The 26256-nt window shown below is 43.0% G+C and overlaps 1 protein-coding gene across 3 annotated transcripts in view; it reads left to right on the forward strand.

The window, feature by feature from the left end:
* Positions 1-26256, forward strand: part of CLMP (CXADR like cell adhesion molecule) — a 117086-nt gene that overhangs the window by 41170 nt on the left and 49660 nt on the right. For 2 of the 3 annotated variants that reach the window (XM_081239206.1, XM_081239205.1), the window contains exon 3: positions 20247-20326. The exons of the other annotated variant lie outside the window; for it this stretch is intronic. In XM_081239206.1, coding sequence (XP_081095332.1) covers positions 20272-20326 — 55 coding nt within the window. In that variant the 5' untranslated portion in view covers positions 20247-20271. The remainder of the gene's footprint in view (positions 1-20246; positions 20327-26256) is intronic. 3 annotated transcript variants of the gene reach the window in all.

The following is a 26256-nucleotide window of genomic DNA, read 5'->3' on the forward strand; positions in this document are numbered from 1 at the left end:
CCACCCCCAGGTCCCTATCACGGGCCATTCTCCATAGGCAGCTTACGACATGGCAGCTTGTTCTTCAAGGCCAGCAGGAGTGCTTCTAACTCCAGTCCACTAGGAGGGAGTTCTTTATAATTTAACATAATCATGAGTGACAGCCCATCTTCATCTTGGCCATGTTTATTGGTTAGAAGCAAGTCACAGGTCTCTCTTACACTCAGGGGCTGGTGATTACACAAAAACATGAACACCAGGAGGTGGGGGCATGCGGGCCACCTTCAGATCTGTCACTACAGTGGTATTATCCCCATTTCACAGAGGTGGGCACTGAGGGTTGGGGAGAATGACTAGGTTGTAGGGAACTAAGTTCCATGTGTTCTGATTCCATGGCCAGTATCCCTTCTACCACATAGGGACAGTGAGACATGGGTCCTGCCCTTATGTTACTGGGAGGGGGATCCCTTCCAGGACCCAAGAGTGGGCTCTTGTCTGACACTCAGAAATGAATTGTCCGAGGAGACACACATACTGACAAAGCAAAAGACTTTATTGGGAAGGGGTGCCCAGGTGGAGAACAGCAGGGTAAGGGAAACCAGGAGAACTCCTCTGCCATGTGGCTCTCAGTCTCAGGTTTTATGGTAATGGGGTTAGCTTTCTGGGTTGTCTCTGGACCGTCATCTTGCCTGTGCCCATATTTGGTCCGATTCCTGGTGGCGTGCGCATCTCTCAGTCAAGATGGTTTCCACCGTAAGAGTTTCTGGGAGGTTGGCAGGGCATATTATTGGCTGGCATCTCTTCCCTCCTTTTAGCCCCTCCTGAATTCTTCCGGCTTGTCAGGGACCTCCTGTTGTGAGATAACTCATGCAAGTGGTTACTATATTATCCTGCCTGGCCATGGCAGGCAGTTTCAGTCAATGGTTCCCTAACATTTAGGCAGCTTGCAAAAAAACTGGGGAGTAGGAGCTAGAAATAAGACCACCTAGAGCTCAGCTGTGCTCCCACACAGGGAATAGGTTGCCAGGAGCCTCTACTGGCTTCTCGACATGCCCCTTCCTGGATCTACGGAGACCCCAAAGGTGAAATGTGGGACTTCAACATGGAAAGAATAAATCTAGAATATTCATAAAATTAGTAATTTTTTTTTTTTTGCCCGCGCCGCATGGCATGCAGGATCTTAGTTCCCCAACCAGGCCTCGAACCTGCTGTGCCCCCTGCAGTGGAAGCATGGAGCCTTAACCACTGGACCGCCAGGGAATTCCCAAAGTAATAGTTTTTATGAATTACCTGGGGGAGAGGAGGAGGATTAAAAAGAATGGGTCGAGGGAAGCCTTGAAGTGTTTCCTTTTTTTTTTTTTAATAGTGAGACTACAGTTATGTATTAGTCTTAGAACTTCATAAAGTTTTAAACTTTAAAAAGGTTATTGTGTATCTTATGCTATTTTGATAAATATGCCTCTCCACCCCCTCCCACACCATCAACAACAACAGAAACAAAAATCCACCCCTCCTTGCTGGTTTATGCGAGGGAATTGAGGTCTCCTGTAGGTAGAGAAATCTAGGAGAGTGCTTCGAGGCAGAGGCCTGTGGGTCCCTGGGGGTTTCTAGTCATTTGGGGGTGGAATTACAATACGTTCATTACATTTAAAAAAAAAAAAGAGGAAGCAACTTACTGCTGTTTCTGCTGGGATGCTGGGGGTCTAGAGCCCTTAGAGCATCTGACTGTGGAAACAGAGAGAAGGAGGCCACAGGCTCCCCGGCATCTGGGCCGGGGCGCGAAAACCTGCAGCCCATGTGGCTTCAATCACTGAGCAGAAGCCCGGCAGCTCCAGCTCCAGGCGCCCATCTGACTTCTTTGTTTGCTAGGAGCTGGACCCCGTGAGGGTGGCTGCCCTCAGAGCCGTCTTGGGGCTCGGCCTTCCCCCTTCTGTGAAATTCCGGAAATCGCAGGGCAGCCCCAGGCGACAGGCTGCAGGCTCCGGCGGCTGCTCAGGGAGCTGGGCTGCTAGGTTGGGGCCACTCGGGATCTCTGGGGACCACTAACCCTGAGACCTCTTGGCCGGCTCTGTCCAAAGCAAACAGCCAGCAGATGTCCCCAGCGCAGCCTCTGGTGAAACAGTTTATTCTTAGGAGATGGCCATCTCCCCTCTGGGACCCTGCAGGCTCAGCCAGCCTTCCTCCTCTCTCACTTCCTCCCCCTCCCTCCCTCTGAGATGCTTTCCTCTGAATTTGATACCACTTGGTGAACTTTAAAACAGAGGACTGCAAGGAAAATTCAACATTCCAACATGGGAAGTTAATTTGGTTCTCTAGTAAAGAAGAGTTGGTGGAAACTTCTCTGGGGCTCAGACAACTGAGCACTGGAGGTCTACTTACCCAATTTGGAATGAGGATAAACCCTGTCAGTCTATGTTGGCAGCCTGTAACACCGAAAACCAGAGGGTGTTAGCCAGCCTGTAAGTAAGATTCCACTTATGGCAAGTTATTAAAGTTACATTTCGGGTCTGCATTTCAGATGTATTGTTTAAAAGTAATAAGCTAGGTTCCAGCCGTGAACCGTTACACTGGAAATGAAAACCTATGGGTCATGATCTTGCTTCAAACAATTCAATACCCATCCCACATTCCTGAAAAATATCTATGACAGACACCTCATTCAGGTTTTTTTTTGTTTTTTTCCACTGTTCTTCCCTCTTGGGACATTAACTTTCAGTCCTTAGCCTTGACCTTACATGCATGTAGTTTACAGATATTATAAGTCAGGATTGCCATTTTCATAGAAATACTTTATTTTGGAGAATGTCAGTACAAACATTACAAGGATGTTTGACAAGTTTCTCAGGTATTCTGTTGTCCTCAAGGCGAATAAGGAGAAAGGAAAAATTTTCACAAGGTCAAAAGCTGTTAATTTATTTATTGCTGCTCATGGATTTATTGCACCCAGCCTCCATGAACCAAGCCCTCCCCTTGCAGGATCCATTTGTCACACAGGTAAACAGAGTTCTCATGCTAGAGTATAAATTTAGCATGAAACACTCCTGCTTAAAAACTCTTATGGCTTCCCATTACCTGAGCATCAAGGATAAACTCCAATCTTCTTAGTATGTCAGACAAAGTTTTCCTGGCCTGGCCCTATCCTGCTTTTCCAGCTCATTTCCAGTCATTAGGTCCTGTCAACTCTATGCTGAAGTTCCTGGAAATTTCTCATCTTACCCTGAACATATTTCCAGGTCATCCCAACAACTCTGGAATTCCTTAATCTGCAGTTATAACCTGAGAGCCCACAGAGAAATAGGAAATATTGGAGAAGCTGTTATTTAGGAAATAGCCTTCTCCACAGCGACGCTCCAAAAAGCTTTCCCTATTCCACAAATAAGTGAGATCGTGATATATTTGTCTTTGACAATTCTCCAGAGTAATTAATCATTCCTTTGCTGAGTCCCTTAATAAGAGCTGCTCCCCACTCACCAGCCATGTGCCCTGGCGTCAGAACAAATCAGCCCACAGAAAGGTATAAATCGTCTTTCTGCCATTTGCTCAAAAAAGGTGCTGTTTGTCCTAGCAGAGACCCTGCCTCAGTACCTGGGGTCAATTTTGCTCCTTCCTCAGAAGTTTCTTACACATATGTCCTCCCTCTCCCTAGAAGGACTACTTTCTTTCCACTTTTGTACTACTTACAATAGCAGCTAAGACGTATTTCATATTTCATACTTTAAAGCATTCATGTGCTTTAAAACAAGCGTTCCTTTGTTTAATCCTTACAAAAGCCCTGGGGAAAAGGGACTACTACTATGTAATTTACAGATAATAAAATCAGGTCTAGACAAGTTTAAGGATCTGAAGGCCACATAGTATTGGCCAATGAAAGGCAGGATCAGGACTGAGTCTGACCCAAGCCCGCTTGGGTGACCACTCTCCACGCTGTTTTTAAAATGACTATTTTAAGACTTTGGAGGAAGTAAGTGGGGGCTTGTTTTATTGTTACTGTCCTTTGTTTGTTTTGTTTTGCTTCTAATCTTAAATACATAAGATTAAACTAAGAGGAGTTAAGAATTCCCTCCAAGACTCAAAATATTCTTTTCCATATTTATTTTCTAACCTCTGTGGCTACCAGGAAATATTACTTAATGCAATGATGGGGCAAGTGAAATTTCTATCCCTTTATGTTTTTTTTAAATGATATTTTATTTATCTATTTTTGGCTGTGTTGGGTCTTCATTTCTTTGTGCAGGCTTTCTCTAGTTGCGGCGAGCGGGGGCTTCTCTTGTTGCGGAGCATGGGGCTCTAGGCACGTGGGCTCAGTAGTTGTGGCTCGTGGGCTCTAGAGCGCAGGCTCAGTAGTTGTGGCGCATGGACTCAGTTGCTCCACAGCATGTGGGATCTTCCCAGACCAGGGCTCGAACCCGTGTCCCCTGCATTGGCAGATGGATTCTTAACCACTGTGCCATCAGGGAAGCCCCTATTCCTTTGTGTTTGAGGAAGGAGAACAAGGAACAAAAACTAAATGGTCAAACTATTTTGGGGGAAGGAAAAACAATCTCGTACATCCATCCTACTTTGGAATGATGTATGTTAGTTTTGAAATCCACCTGGGGAAGAATAACAAAGATTTTGCTGATCTTAGGCACACTTTTTCTGCTCTGTGTGAAGATCATATGCACATGTGTACCATGATGTGTTTAGAAACAACTTTCAACCAAGTTCTGGATTTGTGAATATTTTCTGACTCCTGAACTACTTTTTTTTTTTCTGCAACCATTTTCTTTTCTTTCTTTTTTTCAGTATTAACAGCATTTAATACTAAAAAATCATACAATAAAGAAAATGTAATCAGAATTAATTGCATGGCTCAGTTGTGAGTATTATTTGCGCAGTCACAATAATATATATGCTGAATACACATATTGAAATGTGATATAACTCCATTGTGATCATTGCTGGAGGGGAAGTGTGTATTTGAGAGGCAAGGAGTGGGAAGGAAACAAGAGTATAAATTTTCATCTTCCGTAGGAGAAAGTCAGCAGATAATATCTAACTTTTTTTTTTTTAATAAAGGGATATGACAGAGAGATAGCTAGAATAATTCAGAGTGATTGCCCCTGGGGAACAGAAATTGGGAAGTAAAGTGTGGAGGGGGAGATTACTGTTTTTATGAGCATTATAGATGCACTATTATTTTGTTAAAAAATAAAAAGTATTTTAACAAAAGTAAAAATAAAATTCTGGACAAATTCGGTGGTTGTCTCTGGATGATATAAGAAATGGGTGGTTTTTATTTCCTTCATTCTAATTTGCTCTATTTTGAAAATATGCTATAATTTGGAACCAAATCTGCAACCATTTTCAACAGCTCAGTGCTCATCATTCAAAATGCTTGCTCCACATTCCTCTCTGTAGTGCAGGACACAGGAATGATGCCGGTCACGATGGGTGGTGCCAGACAGGGAAGGTGGGCTCCTTTCTGTCCGGATGAGAGCATCATTTAGGGAACTTCAGCCCGTCTAAAAGGAAGGGTGCTGACATTGTTCTTCTCCCTCCCGACCTGCTTCAACACCATCCAGCCCATACCATTTCTCTTCTTAATTCACATTGCTTGAATTGCAAAGAATTTTTTCTTTCTTTTTATCTTTGCCAAACCTTTCCAGAGGGCAGAGCAAAGCTCCAGAGCCTTGATGCCTTTGGGACACTTCCCAGCACCTCTCAGGTGGTTCTAAGAAGTCCTGGGGGCTGTGAGTAGGAAGATGGGAACTGATCTTTGTCACAGAAGGGCCAGTTTGAGGTCTCCTGGGGCACTTACACCGTCTGCATTCCTCTGTTGGGGGTGGGGGGCGGCCAGAGTTTCAAATCACTGAGAGATGAAAACCATGAGCATTCTCTACCCTCAGCCCTAACTTTCTTTACCTCCTTTTCCCTTTAATACATTTCCTTTCTCACCATCTGCATTCCTATGAAGGGAGGATTCCACTCGATCCTGCTTTAAGTTGCTCTTTTCTGACCGTGGGCAGAGTCTTCTATGTGGCTTAGTGGTTTTGAATGCTAAACAAAGCAGGAGATGAAATGCAATTCTTGGCTCTCTAAATTATATTTATTTCTCTAGTATTTTGGGCCTGGAGCTTCCAAGGAGGAATAACGTGTGTTTTGTTGAAAAGGAAGGGGTGGGAGGATTAGATGTGAAAGTAACACATAGTGCCCCTGGAGTCAGAAGGCCTGGGTTCTAGTCCTAAATTTGCCAGTAACCTGCATCAGTGTGACCCGACACTCAGTTGCTTAGTTTATAAGGTAAAGTGGCTAAATGAGTACTGACCACGAATGCCAAATGACAGACCTATTATGGTTCAAATACTGGCTGTGCCATTTACTAGTTGCATTTCCTTAGGCACTTTACGTGATTTCTCCAAGCCTCAGTTTCATCATCTGTAAAATGGGAATAAAAATCGAAACTATTTTATAGAGTGGTTTTAAGGATTAAATAAGATAATATTCGTAGGGTTCTTAGCAAGTGATCAATAAAATGAGTTATTAGTAGGAACTCCCTGGGGGTCCAGTGGCTAGGACTCTGCACTTTCACTCCTGAGGGTTCAATCCCTGGTCGGGGAACTAAGATCCCACTTGGTGTGGTGCCATGAAAAAAAAAAAAAAAAAACTATTAGCATAGAAGTTCCACAAGGTTCCTCTCACCTCTATATTTGATGACTCAATTTGCAAAAAAGGTCATTGATGATTAAATTTTTAAGTAATGTTCACTTTTTTACTTGTAGTTCTATTTTTTTAAAAAACAACCAAAATTTATTTCTAACAATTCTGAAGGCTGGAAGTCTGATATCAGGGTGCCAGCATGGTCAGGTGAGGACCCTCTTTCGGGCTGCAGACTTCCCACTGTAGTTCTATTTTGTTTTTGTTTTTTTGTTTTTTAAGAAGTTCTTTTTTTCCTGGTTTGCCAATAATTTTTTTTTCTTGTATCATAAGTGGGTGTTGAACTTGTTAAATTCTTTTTCCTCATCTACTGAAATGACATTTCTTTTCTCCTTTTCTATAAATATGGGCGATTACTATGATTGATTTTTTAATGTTAAATCAATCTTACATTCTGAGGATAAAACCCACTTGATCTGATGCATTATTCTTTGTATATATTGCATGATCTGATTTTGTTAAGAGCTGACTGCATCTGTGTTCATGAGGGATATTGGTCTGATTTTCTTTTGCGTGTGTATAATATCTTTATCTGGTTTTCTGGACCAGAGTAATACTGATAACATGTTTTGGGAAGTGTTCCCTCCTTCTCTGTTTTCTAAAAGAATTTGTGTAGAATTACTATCACTCCTCCTCTCCAGGAAGGTTTAGCTCTGATTTTTAAATGTTCCTCTCAACCCTCCCCTTCCCTACACAAGAGTCTTATTTACCAAAATGGAAGAGAAGTCATTATCTCAAGGGGTAGAACAGTCTATAAATACAGTTCAAAACGTGCTTGAACAAATTAAGGAAAGGTTTTAAAAGGAAGAAGAATTCCACTATAATCCAAACAATATAATTGTGTGGAATATTAAGAACTCAAAGTATATTTCAAAATGGAATTATATGTTCATAGCTTCCTGTACTTTTCCTTTAAAACATTTTTTACTTTTACAGATTTTATCTAATTATATTTAATTGATCACATTTAATATAACTTAATACTTATGATTAAGTATTTTTCTTTTATTCCTGTGAGTCTTTATCACACAAATATAAGCTTCATGAGGGAAGAGACTAATTCTGTTTTCCTTACAATTATCTTCATAAACCTGGCTCAATTGTAGAAAGCTGGCAAGTATTTAATTAATGAATAGATAGGTGATGAATAAATTAATGCTTTCAGATGAGCTTCCCAGAGAATTTGCATGTCCCTCTGAAAAATTAGCTCCCTTTCACTGAAGGCCTATTTTGTGACAAGCATTGTATAACTACAAAGATGGGTACAAAACTGTCCCTGCCTGGGAAGCTTCATGTCTAGTGGGAGAAAAGACGAACAAATATTCAGGCACAACAAAATATAAAGACTCTAATAGATGTCTGTTGAGTACTATGGGAAAGGGGATAAGAGAAAGCCATGCTGTTCAGGCAAAGCCACCTACCTACCTGGGCTGTATCCATGAAAGAGGTTGAGAGATTTTCCAGGCAGGGAAGGTGAGGCAATAGAGAGTGAGCATCTTCTTGTGGGTCATGGAAAGGGTGTGTTTTGTCACGTTCAGACCCCCAGATATCCTAAAAGCGATATGGGCAGATGCCTGCTAGATTATTTCAGAGGCACGATCCAGAAAAGTGGGGATTGGACACTTCAGGCCTCTGCTTCCAGATAGGCCTGTGGTGCTGAATGAAATATATCTAAATTCCTTTTTATCTCGATTTACTCACCTGTGACACTACAGTCCAGCAAAAGCCTGGAGACTTAAGAGGGGTTTGTGGGGTGGAGAGCGGGCAAAATTAAGTCTCCATCTGCTTCTGGATTAATCTCAAAGAACAGTAAACCAGGCCAGGTGGGAAAACTGTTGATAAAACTTGAGACTACTGTTAAACTAAAAACAACCAAAAGAAAAATTAGAGCTGTTCTCTGAGGGCCAGTTTAAGTAGTATTTCTCTGGAAGCTTCCGTATCCTGAATCTCGCCACAAGTGACTTGCGCCCTCCTCTCTGCTCCTCTTGTCTTTCCCTTGCCACCCAACCTGGAGTGATCACGTCACTCCCACCCAAACATCCAGCACTACTCTACTCCCAACTGTCTACCTGGCCAAGGTCCCCTCTACCTGCCACCCGTCCTGCCTACTGAAATGCCGCGATCCTTCAGACCACAGGGGTTACTTCCTCTACTGATTGTCATCATCCCTGGGTTACTATTTCCTCTGAGCTCCTGAGACTTTACAGGATTTGCCATTTGGAGGGTTTTATTTGTTTGTTCGTTCTGATTTTTGGTTTTTCTTTTTGGCCTCGCCGCACGGCTTGTGGGATCCTAGTTCCCCAACCAGGGATTGAACCTGGGCCCTCAGCAATGAGAATGCAGAGCCCTAACCACTGGACTGCCAGGGAATTCCCAGGATTTGCCCATTTTGTACTGTCTCATGGTATTCTGATTCTTTCACACCACTTACAACTACATTGGATGCTCCTTGAGGGCAGGAATCAGGAATCCTGTGTTAATCCTACTCTCGTGTCTCTCACAGAATCCCTGTGCACAGTGGGGACATAATACATGCTCACGCTGTTGGTTCCCTGGTTGACACAGGAGCTAGCAGTCAAGGAAATCTGCTTGCATGTCCCAAGCAGCTCCTCGCAGGGCTCGCCACCAATTTCTCCTGAACAAAAATCTTCAGATCTCTGCTAGAGTTCTGTAGAGTTCATGCCCCTAGAAAGGTCACAGATGGAGACCAGTGTGATATGCCCAGAAAAGCTGATTCCGGGACTAAGAACCACAGTGGCTTTTAAAGACCACAGAGAAAATGAGAACTTTAAACAAATATTTTTCTAGGAGGGCCTCGGCCTCTCGTAGGGTTTCTAAGCTGCAAACGCAGCAAAAGAGGTGAGGGCGGAGGAAGGCGGGTGCTGGGCAGAACAGGGCTTCATTTATGTTGGGCAGGATGGCTTTATCCCCAGGGTTTCTGAACTGCTTCAAAGCTTGATTTTTTCCCCAATCTGAACCAAAATAGTTGAAATACAACATGCCTGGTGAACAGGAAGGAGGGAAGGAAGGGAGGAAGAGAGGGAGGGAGGAAGGAAAGAAAAAACAAGATAAGACTTGCTTTCACATTGTTCTGGTGCCCTGCTCTTCAGGCAAGGTCCAGTGGAGAAGACAGAAACGTCCTTTCTCCTTTTCTATCTGGCTGAACAAAGGAGGTTGCAGCAGAAATACTTTCCAGCAGGGGTGTGACCATCCTGTCGGACAAGGACACACAGCTCTGTTCCCAAAGGACTGTCCTATCGGGCACAGGGTTAGATATCAGTGTCACAGTCTGCAAAGATGACTATCTGTTGAACAGGAGAAGTGGGAGGATAAAAAGCCACAGGTGTTATCAAGTTGTTAGTTGGTCTCAAACATGGAGCAGAGAAAATGTCTAGGGCATGGAAGACAATGCTTGCTCCCTGCCCCCAATCACCTATTGGGTTAAACACAGGTGTTTTTCTCTGTTTCCTCCCCAAATCCCATTAAGATGAAAGTAAAGGAATAAAACGGCTGTAAATCCACCAAGGTCAAGAGAATAGGGGAGGAAATTGAGGGGAAAGAGAAATGTCGACAAACATTTGGATGAAGGGAAGCAGATGAGGGGAGAACTGACTCACCAGGTCCCCGTGGCCGAAACCTGCTGCTTGTGGAGGGCAGCCGGCTCGTGGAGCAAAAAGATGAGCTTAAGCATGTTCTTAACGCTGGGGGGTCAGGCGACAGTCTGTTTAAAAAGATATAAGTTTCTCCTTCCGCACCCTCCACAGAGAAGCCCCACCTCCTCTCCCACCCTACAGGAGAAGGGAGTTTGGAGAAACAGAGACATCAGACACAGCAAAGAGCAAAGGGCCAAACTGTAAACGTGGGGCTTCCCAAAGTCAAGGTCTGGAGGCCTTTTCTCTGAGGCTGTTGGATTTGCATTCTGAACAGGACTCTCTGACCCCCTGGCCACCCAGCTCAGAGATCACTGGCAGCCATTACTCACCTCCCACTGACAGATGGGTGACTTGAGAATTCTTCTCTGGAGAAAGAGAACAGCTTCAAAGAAAAAGCCTCCAGATGCTGACATTTGGGAATCCCGCAGTGAAAAAGCCTACAGAGAAATCCGTGGCACAAAAAGCCCTGTTGGCTCACAGCACTTCCAAAGAGCTTTTTGGTATCTCTCTCCCTCACATGAGACATTTGAGAAAAGTAAGAGGAAAACAAATAGAAACAGAGACTGTGCAAGGAACCCTATGATCAATAAATATCCTAAGGGACATAAGGGAAGAAATTGTAGAAGGTTATGCAAAAGGAACAGATTAATAATAATAATAACAATATTTATTGAACATTTCCTATGTACCAGGCATGTATTTAAACGAACTTAATCCTCATTACATGCTTTAATCCTCATTTGTTTAATTTAAAATTTAAAAAAAATTTTATACAATTTTAAAGGTTACTTTCCATTTACAGTTATTACAAAATAATGGCTATATTCCCCATATTCCCCATGTGGCACAGTACATTCTTGAGCCTGTCTTCTACCCAATGGTTTGTACCTCCCACTCCCCCACCTCTATAATGCCCTTCCCCCACCACTGGTGACCACTAGTTTGTTCTCTGTATCTGTCAGTCTGCTTCTTTTATGTTATATTCACTAGTTTGTTGTATTTTTTAGATTCCATATATGAGTGGTATCATATAGTATTTATCTTTCTCTGTCTGATTTATTTCACATAGCATAATGCTCTCCAAGTCCATCCATGTTGCTGCAAATGGCAAAATTTCACTCTTTTTTATGGTTTTTTTTTATAGTTAGGGAGTAGTATTCCATTGTGTATATATATACCACATCTTTTAAAAAAATTTTTATTGGAGTATAGTTGATTTACAATGTTGTGTTACTTTCAGATGTACAACAAAGTGAATCAGTTATACATATACATATATCTATTCTTCTTCTTAGATTCTTTTCCCATATAGGCCATTACAGAGTATTGAGTGGAGTTCCCTGTGCTATACAGTAGGTTCTTATTAGTTATCTACCTTATATATAGTAGTGTGTATAAATCAACAATCCTCATTAAATGCCCATGAGTTGGGTACAATTATTTCCCCCATTTTATAGATGAGAAAACTGAGGCACAGAAAAGGTAAGGAACTTGTCAAAGGTTATATAACCAGAAAGGAGTGTGTACTAAATGTATTTGAATTGATGATTTTAATGACCTCTAAGAGATCCTTTGAAAAAAACTCTCCTAACAACTCAAACAACATGAGAAAAAGGTAAGAGAATGAGAGGATCAACCCAGGAGGTCCAACATCTAACACATATGTATACAAAGAGGAAGAAGTAAAAATGGAAGGAATTATTTTTAAATAGTATAATAACATTGCCTTACATTTAAATGAGCTTTCAGATTACTAACAATAAATGAATGGGAAAAAAAAAAAGACGTACAATCCAAAACCCATCTTAGCAAAATTTGACAACTCCAAGGATGAAGATAAAACCCTAAAAACTTTCAGAGAGAAAAAAGAGGTCACTTATGAAAGATTGGAATTAAAACTGGCATCAGACTTCTTAACAGTAACTCTGGAAGCCAGAAGTCAATGGAGCAATGCCTTCCAGAATTGAGAAAACTGTATCCAACCTAATATTCCATAGCACCCAAGCCAGGAGTCAAGTGTGAGACACTGAATGCACAGGAACTGGTAACAGGTGTTACCTGTAGGAGGGAAACTGAGGGCTAGGTGTGGGCAACAGACTTACCTTTCACTGTGGACCATTTTGTTCTGTTTGAATGTTTACCATATGCTTATCACATTATTCCAAAAAGTTTAGAATCAAAAAATCATGTTTAAGTGATGCCAATAGTTAATTAAATTTGGAAACCACCAAAAGCCCTTGGATGATTACTGGTTCTCCACTCCTCTCTTGTAAGCATGAAGTAGGCAGGGAGAAAGGGAGGTCAGCCAGAACCTGTTTGCTGCACTGGTGAAAATGCAAAGATCTTCTGGAAGTCAGTCCTCTGGCGAGCCAAAGCCAAGACTCATCATTAGGTCATTTGAATAAATACATGAGTGAATGAAAGGATAAATGAGCATGAAGCAGCCATTTGAGTCATTTGGGTGTGGGTGAGTGAGAGGAAGGAAGTAAAGCTAGGGGAAATTGGCATTGTAAATCCTCCCTTGCTGAGACCTGACATTTTCTGCAGGGATGTATATTGGGTGTAGGGAACCAAAGTGCGAGGCTAGGTCTCTTCTTACCACCTCAACGTGAGAAGTTGAAGTCTGGTTTAGCCGATTTAGCTGTATACCATTATTAAGTAGTATACAAATCAAGGTCCAGATTTTTAATTGCCATTCTCTGTCTCTGGGAGAATAGAAGCTCCCAGAGATGTTTCTTGTGAAGCATGAGCTAAGCCTGATTATAGTCCTGCTCACATACTTGATATAGGAAACGTATTAAAGCTTATTGCAGTCCTTAAGAACTTACCTAATTCAGTAGTTATTTATAAGCCCTTTTAAAAGAGTCTGTGTTACACACGTAGAGAACGGACTTGAGGACACGGGGAGGGGGAAGGGTAAGCTGGGACGAAGTGAGAGAGCGGCCTGGACTTATATACACTACCAAGTGTAAAATGATAGCTAGTGGGAAGCAGCCGCATAGCACAGGGAGATCAGCTCGGTGCTTTGTGACACCTAGAGGGGTGGGATAGGGAGGGTGGGAGGCAAACACAAGAGGGAGGAGATATGGGGATATATATATATATGTATAGCTGATTCACTTTGTTATAAAGCAGAAACTAACACACCATTGTAAAGCAATTATACGCCAGTAAAGATGTTAAAAAAAAATAAAAACACTAAGCCGCGTAAGAAAAAAAATAAATAAGAGTCTGTGTTAAATAGTAATGAATGGTCACTTTTTCATGAGCATATTAGTAAGACTATATTCCAGAACTTTAGCCAAATGATAATAGGTCAGTAGCATCAGCCTCTTGGAGAAAGACTATATTCTTTTTTAAAAATTAATTAATTAATTAATTTTATTTTTGGCTGCGTTGGGTCTTTGTTGCTGTGCTCAGGTTTTTCTCTAGTTGTGGTGAGCAGAGGCTACTCTTCATTGCGGTGCATGGGCTTCTCATTGTGGTGGCTTCTCTTGTTGCAGAGCACGGGCCCTAGGCACGTGGGCTCAGTAGTTGTGGTGCACGGGCTCAGTAGATGTGACGCACAGGTTTAGTTGCTCTGCAGCATGCAGGCTCTTACCGGATCAGGGATTGAGCCTATGTCTCCTGCATTGGCAGGAGGATTATATTCTTGAATCTTGGATACAAATGCCATTTGGGGGAATTAGTGTCTTCCACATTCTACCTGCCATAATCTTTGAAGATGATTTCTTTTTGCCCCCATGATATTAGGATGGCACAGCTTCTGTAAACATTTCCCCATGACATATTCCAGGAAAATGTGTTACTGGAATGATGTGAAGAGTATAGTTTATATCATTTGTAGAGCATGGGAAGTCTGAAGTCAGACTGAGTTGAAATTATTAACTTTGAGATCTTAGCAAATTACTTAACTTCTCTGAGTCTTAGGTTTTGCTCTGTAAGATGAGGTAAACCCTGCTTCATAGGGTTAAGTGATTAAATGAATTTATATATATAAAATGTATATATATGTATGTATTCCTCAGCATACGGTAACTGGCATATAGTAAGCACTCAGTGAATGTTAGATATTGTTAATATTATAAAGCATTTTTACGATTGCAGAGCACTTTCAGATAAACTAACACTAAACTACAATTCCCACTTACTCTGCATAACAAAACTCAAAATATATATGGGAAAGAACTGTGAAATCTAAAAAGTGCTATGCAGACATAAAAGTGGTAATATCAAGCTTATCATTACATTTTTATAAAACAGAATGAAGAATTGATGTCATAACCTACTCCTAGGGCTGTTGTGTTTACCAAAAAACTTGTGAATAGTTAAAGCATTTTTAATTCTATGAGACAGTGATTATCATTGTGAGTGGGGAGGTAGAGGAAGCTAATGCATAATTTTTTAAACATTTATTAAAGGATGTGGTAGGCAGCCTCTAAGATTGTCTCCAGAATTCCTCCCTCCTAGTATTCCTTCTGCTTGATTGTGGGCAGGAATAATGTAATCACTTATAACAAATATCAATAGAATATGGCAATAGGTGTCTCCTCTGAGTTTCCATCTTTGACACTTTCTTGTGCTTTCTTTTGGGTCACTTACCCTGGGGGAAGCCAGCTGCCATGGGGTGAGGCAGCCCTTTGGAGAGGCCCATGCAAGTGAGGGATTGAGACCTTCCAACAGCCACGTGTGTAAGCTTAGAAATGGAGTCTCCCTACCTCAGTCAAACCTTCAGATGAGACCACAGCCCCAGCCAACAGTTTTACTGCACCTCATGGGAGACCCTAAGCCAAAGCTACCCAGCTGAGCTGTGCCCAGATTCCTGACCCACAGAAACTATGAAATATGTTTGTTGTTTTAAGCTGCTAAGTTTTGGAATGAGTTTGAAACTCTAACTGCTAAGTTTTGGAATAAGTTCGATTTGTTATGCAGAAAGAGGTAATTAGTAAAGAAGTATGAGCTACACACCTAAAATGCACAATCATAAGTGTACAGTTTGATGAATTTCACAAATGAACACTCCCAAGTAACAAGCACCCAAATCTAGAAATAGAACTTAGTCAGCCCCTTGGATGCCTCCTCATGTTCCCATCAACCCATTCCTCCTTCTTCGAAGGGTAACCACCATTTGGACTTCTAACAGAATAGATGAATTTTCTGTTCCTGTACCTTGTATAAACAGAAGCACGTAGCATGTACTCTTTTGTGTCTACCTTCTTTGGGTCAGCAGTACATTCCTCTTGTCTAGTTTTTAAAGGCCTGCTCTAAAATGCCATTGTTTAATTACAGTATTTAATCTATTCCAAATAGTAGTAAAGAAGAGTATGAGTTGATATATATGTAAAAATGGGAGCATAATAGAGAAAGATTGAGAAGCATCTCTGTATATGACCAAGGGTAGAAAAGAAGATGATGAGAAGGTCTGCAGGAATTCACAAGAATCCCAGCAGAACTCCAGAGCAATAAAATGTTTGTTAAATCTGTATATACTGACAGGCAATATAATACACTGTTAAGAGTATGGGTGTTACAGAAAAAATGCCTGGATTAGAATCACGGCTCTACTCTTTACTAACTGTGTGATCTGGGCAAATTAATCTCTCTGTGCCTCAGCCTCTTTGTCTATAGAATGAGAATAATACTAGTGCTTACCTCACAGGATTGTTGAGAAGATTAAAACTGGAAATAAATACAAATTGAGGGCTTCCCTGGTGGTGCAGTGGTTAAGAATCCGCCTGCCAATGCAAGGAACACAGGTTCAAGCCCTGGTCCAGGAAGATCCCACATGCCGCAGAGCAGCTAAGCCCGTGCACCGCAGCTACTGAGCCTGCACTGTAGAGCCCGCGAGCCACAACTACTGAACCCACGTGCCACATCGACTGAAGCCCGCGCACCTAGAGCCTGTGCTCCACAACAAGGGAAGCCACCGCAATGAGAAGCCCGTGCACTGCACCGAAGAGAAGCCCCCACTCGCTGCAACTAGAGAAAGCTCACGTGCAGCAACGAAGACCCAACGGAGCCAAAATTTTTTTTTAATTAAAAAAAAAGCAAAATAAATATAAATAGAATAGTGCAATGCTTTGCACAAAATGAGCATTCAAAAATTGTTAGCTATTATTGATAAATGTTTCCATAGGGAGTTTTTAAAAAATATATTGGGTGACCAATTTGTACTATCATTTTGTTTCTTGGCTCTTCTGTCTGTCCCTAGAGTGGGTGATGGAGAGGGAAACAGATGAAGTTCAGACCGGGCATCTTCTCTTCGTAATTAGCTTTGATGGGAAGGTGGAGGAGGAAGGATAAAGTTAAAGGCTGAAATGAGGCTTTAACTTATCAATAGATTTTAATTATAAGCATAATCTCAAGTCTCCATTGCTATGAATCCCTAAAAATTGACTACTCTCTCAGTAGCCAGTCTGTGTCTATTTTTAATTTCCTCCCTCTGGTCAAATCTCTGCTGAAGGTAATAAAAGATTTAGATTTAGAAAGCGACTTAGCATTTGGAATGAGATAGAGGCTATAAATAGGCATGTCAATGAAACAGGTTAGCTCTTGGAATCTCAGCATCAAAGGCATACATTCTTGTCTGATCTGCACACTGACACGGGCATGCTTGTAGGGGTCTCTAGACAGGTGTGTGTGTGTGTGTGTGTGTGTGTGTGCATGTGTGTGTGTGGTGCTGCATATGTGGACATGAATACATGCACGGAACATATACAATCATACTACTGAGAACAGAATTCTGAGGGATAACTGGTGTATTTTTTAGTAGCAGAGTGATCCCTGTAGACTAGATTGGTAGCCTTACCCTGACAATTAGTACTGGAGAAATCAAGGTAAACCATTACTCCCAGATGGCCAACCCCCAGGTGTAGGACAGTGGTAGGTAGAGCTTACATGCTGATTTTGTGATACTACAGACCAGTCTGTGAGACCTGACCAGGATCGAGGGTCCACAGTGATGTTCTAATCTACCAAACACTTGAGGTCAGCTTGACAACTCATTTCCTAAGCAGTCAGGCCGCCATTCCCAGTCTTTGGAATGTCATCACCTATGAATTAGAGCTGCTAAAAGTCCAACCTATTCTTCAGGCCCAGGTTAAATACTTCCTTTTGTATGAAGCCATCCCTGATCGCCTTGGTGATCTTCCTCTTCTAAATCCTAGAGCATGTTCTGACCCTCACATTCATATTTATCACACACACTGCTTTGAACTGGATTTGTTGGGTGCCTCTTTTGTTTCTCTATTATTGGGACGTCTTCATAGACAAAAGACAATGTCATTCATCTCTGTAGCCCAGCACGGTCTAGGGTGGTAACAGGAGTGCTACTCATATTCCTTGAACAACTGTGCACTCCTGGTTACCCAGCTCTGGCTGCCAACTATTTTGTCAATGTTCCCGTTAGTTTGTGGCACCCAGAATCTGAAGCATGGCGGATAAGATGTTTAAGGAAATGCTATAGAAATCAGTATTCCTGAATATCTTATGATACACAATAATAAACAATTTGATACTAACAGACCTGTCAAGAACTTATAAAAGTTTTCCTGTGATTTCAGATTCTCCGTGATAATGAGAGACTATGAACAATTTCATATGTTTTAGCAGATTAGTTTTAAACGTGAAATTGACCTGAAGGCAGGATAATGACCAAGATGACCTTCTGGGCCTTCCCAAGCTTGAGATTCTAGATTACAGGGAACCAGAGCATTCTAGGGTTTTGTAATTCAGTAAATTACCAACCTAAAACAAAAGCTAAACATCAAGATTTAAAGGACCCTGAGGGTTCTTCTGCTGATTTCTCCCCTCTAAGCCACCTGGGATGGATTTTTGTTCCTTCCCTCTTGCCTTTCCTTATTGACTCTCTGAAGATGATACTTCACAATACCTGAGTAATTGATTTGTTTCATAAGAAGTTCTGCAATGAAAATAAGTTTTTTTGGTCTTAGACAAAGTAAACACCTATTTCAGTTGGAAAAAGTTAAACCAGTGACCTTAAGTTATTTTTTTAAAGTGTGTGTTTCTATTTCTTTAATGACGTTTTTCTCAAATGCCTGATCATATTTTCTAAGATTTCCATTTTTTCCATTGTCCTTGGAAACTAAACGCATACAGTTTGAAATTTAGCATATAACCACAAATGGCAGCAAAGTGCTTTTCAAGCTTAAATCCAAGGTCGTCTATAATTCTTTGTCAATTTTAATCCTTCTTACTATTATAAAAATATAAGGTGAGGCTCGGCTAATCTCGCTAAGCAAATTCTGCCCCCTTGTGGATTAAAATATCCACATATAGGAAAGAAATGCTACAGTTGCATGGGGCCAGTTCCTTTTAGTTCTATCAAAGAGCCCGTCAGTGATCTTGGAAAGTAATGTTACAATGGAACAAAACTAGACTATTTGTATAAATTGTGTAAGAGGTGATAGATGATGACAAAATACACTGACAGCTAATAGTATACATCTGTATCTTACACTTTGTATACGAGGACCGTGCCTTGACTATATCAAGCATTGGAAAAATATTTCATAGAATGTTAGGAAGGACATGAAATATTGAGTTTAACATCCACACATAAGGATCCCTTTCACAGCCCCTGACATACCCACACTTGAGTGACTCCAGGAATGGAAAATTCACTAAATGATTCAGTGCATTCTCCGATCAGGCAGGGGCTGTTAGAAAGTCTATCAACATATTAAACCCAAATGTGGATAAACAACAAGGTCCTACTGTATAGCACAGGGCACTATATTCAATATCCTGTGATAAACCATAATGGAAAAGAATTTGAAAAAGAATATATATATGTATAACTGAGTCGCTTTGCTGTACAGCAATAGTTAACACAACATTGTAATGCAACTATAATTCAATTAAAACTATTAAGCCCAAATGGAATAGATCCTTTGTAAGAGAATCATATCATTTCAGAATTGGAAAGAGGTGTTGGAGATCTCCCAGTTTATCCTTTTATGATTGAATCTATTACACCATCTGGACCTAATTCTCCTCTCTGGAACAACACTCAATAAGCCTATTACTTGTTTTGTAGGCTTTTAAATGTTGGAAAGGAACTACCACGTTGCCCCTTAGTCTTCCATCTTGCTACCTTTTCACCAATAATTGTGTCAACTATTCCTCATATGACATGTTTTTAGATTCCATCATCTCCCAGTTACAACCCTGGATGCCAACTTTTTTGTCAATGTCCCTCTCATGTGCAGCTTCTAGAACTGAACACAGATGTTCTGGATGTGCTCATGTGTCTAGGATAGAGGACAATGAAGGGGTTATTCCTCAAAGTGGTTTTGCAACCCAAACTCCATGGGCTTTTTCAGCAGTTATATCATACTACTGGTCAGTGTAAATCTGGTAGCCCCCCAGGTCCTCCAGGTCTTTCCCACCCTACACTGTACTTGTGCCTAGCTATAACTTCTAACAATTGTCTCTATTAAATTTCATCAAGCCTTTGGCTCAGAATCCCAGCTAGCAAGATAATTATATATCTTAAATGTGTTCACTCAGATTAGCTCAGCTACCTAGCTCTGTGCCACCCATATTTAATAAACATGACCTCTGTGTTTCCAACCAATTTCAAGGCAAAGGCAATGACCTCTGGTGTGGGAAAGAGATTAGAATAAACACTGGACGTGGGCCCATGTCCCCACAGTCCCACCCATCAGCCGTGTGGCCTCAGCTATGTGGTCCTCTGTTTTCTCTTCTCTGAAACAGAGGTGATAACATGAGCTCATCGTGTGCTCATAGGGCCACGTGAGACAATGTATTTGAATAGGCTGAGTTAATTGTTAATTGCTAAATAAATGTAAAGTATTATTAATCATTAGCTTTCAAATGGTTTGAGGAGGGAGGAGTAAGTGTTATCATCTTATGTGTTCCCTTTATGCCTGATAGGTGAAGAGCTCCATACAATTTTTTAATGCGGATAAATACAAAGTATATATTGAGACAGTTTTTCACAGAGGGGACGGAAGGTGAGTTGATAATTTTTAAAAATTTATTTATTTATTTTTGGCCGCATTAGGTCTTCGTTGCTGTGTGTGGGCTTTCTCTAGTTGCGGTGAGCGGAGGCTACTCTTTGTTGCAGTGCGCCAGCTTCTCATTGCGGTGGCTTCTCTTGTTGCAGAGCACGGGCTCTAGGCACACGGGCTTCAATAGTTGTGGCACACGGGCTCAGTAGTTGTGGTTCGCGGGCTCTAGAGCGCAGGCTGAGTAGCTGTGGCGCACGGGCTTAGTTGCTCCGCGGCATGTGGGATCTTCCCGGACCAGGGCTTGAACCCGTGTCCCCTGCATTGACAGGCAGATTCTTAACCACTGTGCCACCAGGGAAGCCCATGAGTTGATAATTTTTAATCAGCCTGTGTTTAGTCTGGAAACTTCTTCACCCATCTTCTGTCAGCATAAGGCTCTCCCTTTTCCCCTCTCCTCTCCCCACTACATCCAGCCCTGCTCCTTCCCTCCCGCCCGCCTCCTTTACTCCATCTTCCTCCCCACTTCCTTCTGCCTTCCTTCTCCTCCTCTGAAACCAACCCCCAGGCTGGGAAGCCAGAGGAAGCTCTATACACTCCCACCTGAAGCCCAAGGCTGCCATCTTGGTCCTTGCACCCACATTAATTTTAGGATTACAGGAACAAATGCTCACCTCCTGGGGGAAAAAGATAACAAGGCACCACACTGATTCCCAGATGCCTGAAATTCCACTGATAACCACAGCTGCGTTCCTTCAGCTCTAGGCTTTCTCTAAATATCAATTATACGTTTGTCTCTGAGAAGACATTGAGATGAATCTAGCAGCTCAGAGTGAATTGGTTTTCCTTTTCTGAACACCTCATAAAGGCAGCTGGCTGGAGAGATGCTGGGTTTGGCCTGGGAAAGCAAAATAGAGAGAAGAGAAACTTGCCTGGTTCACAGCAAGGGCGCCTGAGAGGCTGACGAGAGGAGAGAGGCTGCCTCTGCTCAAGCTGCTCCTCCACCAGGAATGTTCTCTGCCTTCCTTGGGGTCTGTGCAGGAAAAGCCTGTCGTCTTCAGAACCAGCTTAATCCCACTTACTCTTTGGCGTCTTCCTTAACCACTCTTGTCGGAAATGATTGATCTTCCATACAATAGGATCACTTTTCCTAGGTGTGATCAAGATGTTGAAACATAGCAGCAAAAATAAGCAGCAAAATATACATGTATACATACATATATGTATGTATATATATGTATACATATGCTTACATATATATACAGATACATATATATATGGAGAGAGAGAGCAAATGTGGCCAAATATTAAGAGTTACCTAGCAAAATGACTTTCAGCCTCCTCACAATTCTTCTTCACTTCCTCAGCATGTTTTTCTGGTTTTCCTTGTCTTTCAAAGCATGGCGTGTACAACTATTAATAATAATAATGAACATTTGTTGAGTATGTACTGTATACCATGTGCCAGTGCCAGACACTTTACATACATCAAATGTAACCCTTAAAATCACCTTTCATGGCTGATGTTTTTATGCTCATTTTACAGAGAAGGAAAAAGACTCAAGAGTGGTCAGGGAATTAATTGGTCTTAGGGCCAATTAAGTCCACATCTGTCTGACTCCAAACTCATGCTCTTTCTATTGCATCCTGCTATACTTTGAATTGCATACAGTGTTCCAGAAACAGTCTGGAAGGTACACGCCTTCACACACACACACACACACACACCCCTACAGAATTTATATATATATATATATATAATATATATATATTAGTCTTAGAAATCAGGAGGCATTTGGGTGAGTCACTTCTCTCTAAGCCTCGATTTCTTGATCTATAAATTAAGAGAAGTCTATTTTTTTTTTTTTTTTTTTTTTTTTTTTTTGCAGTACGCGGGCCTCTCACCATTGTGGCCTCTCCTGCTGCGGAGCACAGGCTCCGGATGCTCAGGCTCAGCGGCCATGGCTCACGGGCCTAGCCGCTCTGCGGCATGTGGGATCTTCCCAGACCGGGGCATGAACCCGTGTCCCCTGCATCGGCAGGCGGATTCTCAACCACTGCGCCACCAGGGAAGCCCCGAGAAGTCTATTTTTAAATTTCCAAAATCCTTTTAATTTTTCTAAATGACGTTCGATGATTTTGATTTTCTTGAGGCTTTCTCAAATGTTCCATGTAAAGCAAACCACAAGAAAATTCTCCTCCCCTTCAGTTAAGAGAACAGGTCCATTGAAAAGAGTGTAATCACCGAGTGGAAGGGGGTGCCTGCACCCCTCCATTGCCTGTTAGCATTGCCTGTTGCCCTGCTGTACACTAAATAGCGTGCATGACCTGTGTTGATGAGGGCAGCATAGAGGATCCATTCTTTGGAGAGAGTAGCAAGCAGACCCTGGGCAACTTGTACCCTGTAGGCATTCAGTAAGTATTTGAGAAGTAGAAAATTTCTCTCTTAGGGAAAGAAAAGAGAAATAGATATTTTATATGCAGCATACTGGTTTCTATTAAAACTTACCCTTAGCCATTTGTCTCTTTGCATCCGTGAAAGCACGATGGGTCACCGGCAGCCCTAGGGGAGCCGTCTGAGAAAATTCAGCCAGGATTCTCACTCCTGCCGCGTCTCTCGAACCCTACAGTCTGATCCAGAAATAGGGCCTCAGTATGTGAGGGAAACAGTGTTTTTGTCAGGGCTTGAAGACTATAGGCTTCACTTACTTGGCCTAAGTGAGCTTCCTTGAAAGGGTCGTCCAAGGCGTCTACCTGACCACTGAAACAATGCCAGCTCTTCATACATCACATTTACAGAAAGGCTATTTGAGAGTGACTGTTTTATGCGAGTAGAATAGTCAACTAAGAGTGGGTTTTTTTTTGTTTTTTTTGTTTTTTGCCGTACGCGGGCCTCTCGCTGTTGTGGCCTCTCCCGTTGCGGAGCACAGGCTCCGGACGCGCAGGCTCAGCGGCCATGGCTCACGGGCCCAGCCGCTCCGTGGCATGTGGGATCTTCCCAGACGAGGGCACGAACCCATGTTCCCTGCATCAGCAGGCGGACTCTCAACCACTGCGCCTCCAGGGAAGCCCTATGAGTGTTTTAATGTGAATAGTCAATGGGTTATAGAAATCGCCTTTTAAAAACTGACTCATCTCCTCAGTGGATTCATCTTCAAAATATGTGGCTTATTTTCCCTCAGTTATATACAAGTATTCATGTTGAAAAAAAAAAGTGAGCCCCGCCCCTTCTCTTTGAAGGAGGTCTTGAAGGTTCAAGAGAACCTTTAATAAATGTAAATGCCCTTTAGAGAATAAACCCTTAAACTAATCTTAGCGAAGGTAGGCAGCAGTCATCTGAGGAAAAGCTCCTTTCTGTACTAGAGAAGAAAATTTTAGGGGGAGACCCCTATGTGCTATCAGCAGGTGCTTTACCTCAGCGTCTAGTTTAATTCCCATTTTGCAGATGAGAACACTAAGGCTCAGAGAGGGTAATTCTCCCAAGCTCACAGGGGTCCTTTTGTTAAGTGCTGGAGCTGTAGGCAAAGGCTTCAGCTTAGGGAGCAGCCGCAGCGTCCATGACTGCATTTGCACATGGCGGGGGTCCTTACCACTGCCGCCTTCCAGCCCCTGTCTCCACCGTCACAAGTCCCAGTCACACAATAGAGGTAATTCCCTTACTTGCAGTTCTGCCACCAACCAGCTTTGTGACTTGACGCTTCAATTCTCCAAGCTGCAGTTAAATTTTGATGATCCCCAAGGTCTTCCTCAATGAAGACAAACCGTTCAGTGTCCAGGGAACCCAAGGCTGGCCCCGGGGTGTTGGGATTGCTCCTTCCTGCTCACCGGCCAGGCGGCAGACGTGCTCGGCATCCCCCATGAGCATTGCTGAGCCTGGGGGTGGTAATCAGAGCCCAGGCCCCTGTCTGTGTAGACTGTAGAACACGTAGACTGTGGGTTAAAAAGCACAGAAGGACCTGAGAAATCTGCAGGGGTCCTGGGGAACTGAGGTTCAGGGAAGACTAAAGGTGCATGCACCCTGATCTTGAGGCTCCCTGCCTTGGTAAAGGCGTTTGTATTCACTGAGTAGCCAGTCCCTGCACTGCTGTGTTTAATTCTGGGTGTGGTATAGATACAACTTGGTGCTCTGGCAAAGCACAGGGCCCACCACTATGTTCCTATCCTTGTGGGGCAGCAACCAAATCCGAGCCTTTGATTCCCTCTAGTGGCTAAAATCAGCAACTTACATAGCTGATTCTTTGCAATTTATTCAATGTATAGAGTGCCTACTGTATGCACCAAATTGGTACTGGGTTCTCTAGCTTTGCCAGGAGTGCTTCATTTGAACATTGTCGTGTCCAGTGGAATGATCAGGGATGGAAGCCAGAGCTCCTCCTTACAAGCTTAGCTTAGTACAGTGCAAACCGCCTCTGCTTTATGGGGACTGAGGGAGGATGGGTTTTATATGGGTTATTTCTGCCACTAAATGAGTTGTAGTGTTGCAGGAAGGGGGACCCCTTCCAGGGCCTGAGAGTGGGCTGTTGTCTAACACTAGGAAATGAATTGTCTGAGGAGACACACGTGCTGACAAAGCAAGAGACTTTATGGGGAAGGGGCCCTGGGGGGAAAGCAGCAGGGTAAAGGAACCCAGGAGAACAGCTCTACCACGTGGCTCACCGTCTCAGGTTTTAGTTTCCAGGTTGTCTCTGGCCAATCATTCTGACTCAGGGTCCTTCCTGGTGACATGTGCATCGCTCAGCCAAGATGGATTCCAGCGAGAAGGATTCTGGGAGGTTGGTAGGACACACGGACTGGCACCTCCTCTCTCCTTTTTTTTCTTGCGGTACGCGGGCGTCTCACTGTCGTGGCCTCTCCCATTGCGGAGCACAGGCACCAGACGCGCAGGCCCAGCGGCCATGGCTCACGGGCCCAGCCGCTCCGCAACACGTGGGATCCTCCCGGACCGGAACACAAACCCGTGTCCCCTGCATCGGCAGGCGGACACTCAACCACTGCGCCACCAGGGAAGCCCATTTTTTATTCTTATTTTTCGTGGTACGCGGGCCTCTCACTGTCGTGGCCAGTCCCGTTGCGGAGCACAGGCTCTGGACGCGCAGGCCCGGCGGCCATGGCTGACGGGCCCAGCTGCTCCGTGACACGTGGGATCCTCCCGGACCGGGACACAAACCCGTGTGCCCTGCATCGGCAGGCGGAGTCTGAACCACTGCGCCACCAGGAAAGCCCTCCTCTCTCATTTTGACCTTTCCTGAATTCTTCCGATTGGTGGTAGCTTGTCACTTCCGAGTTCCTTACGAGGACCTTCTGTTGTAAGATAACTCACGCCAGTGGTTACTGTCGTGCCTGGCCAGGAAGGGCACTTTTGGTCAGTGGTTCCCCTAACAGTAGGACCTTGGGCCGACTCCTTTATTCCCAGACCTCAGGTTGCTCATTGGTAAAATCATGGTGTGGGTTAGATTCAAATCCATCCAACACATATTTATTGAGCACCTGCAGTGTGTGAGACCCAGGCTGAATGCTCTGGGCATGCAGTGGTGAACAGAACTTGATCTCAAGGAGCTTAGAGGCTAACGGGAGAACCAGACATCCAGGAAGCCACATAAAACAAAGGGCATGAGATCACACCTTTGCTACCACATGGCAGAGGTAACTGAGAAACCACAGGAGCCTAGCTCGGATTCAGAGATACACACCAGAAGTTCCCAGCAACAAACACCAAGCGTCAAAGGCAAGAGGAAGAGGAAGGCCCCTTTTCAACTCCAGGACTATGAAAGCGAGAAGATACGGAAGATAGTCATGAAGGTAAAATCAACTCTTTGGCAGAGTGTGGGAAAATGTAAGGAAGGGAAGAAGTCAATGATACTAGTGTTCTACTACCAGCAGAAGAAAAGAAAGAATGAAAATCAGCCAGAGGAGGATGAAGAAGTCCTGGAAAGTTC

Source organism: Mesoplodon bidens, assembly GCF_964165515.1.
Source record: "Mesoplodon bidens genome assembly, chromosome: 7".
In the NCBI taxonomy this organism is placed as follows: domain Eukaryota; kingdom Metazoa; phylum Chordata; class Mammalia; order Artiodactyla; family Ziphiidae; genus Mesoplodon; species Mesoplodon bidens.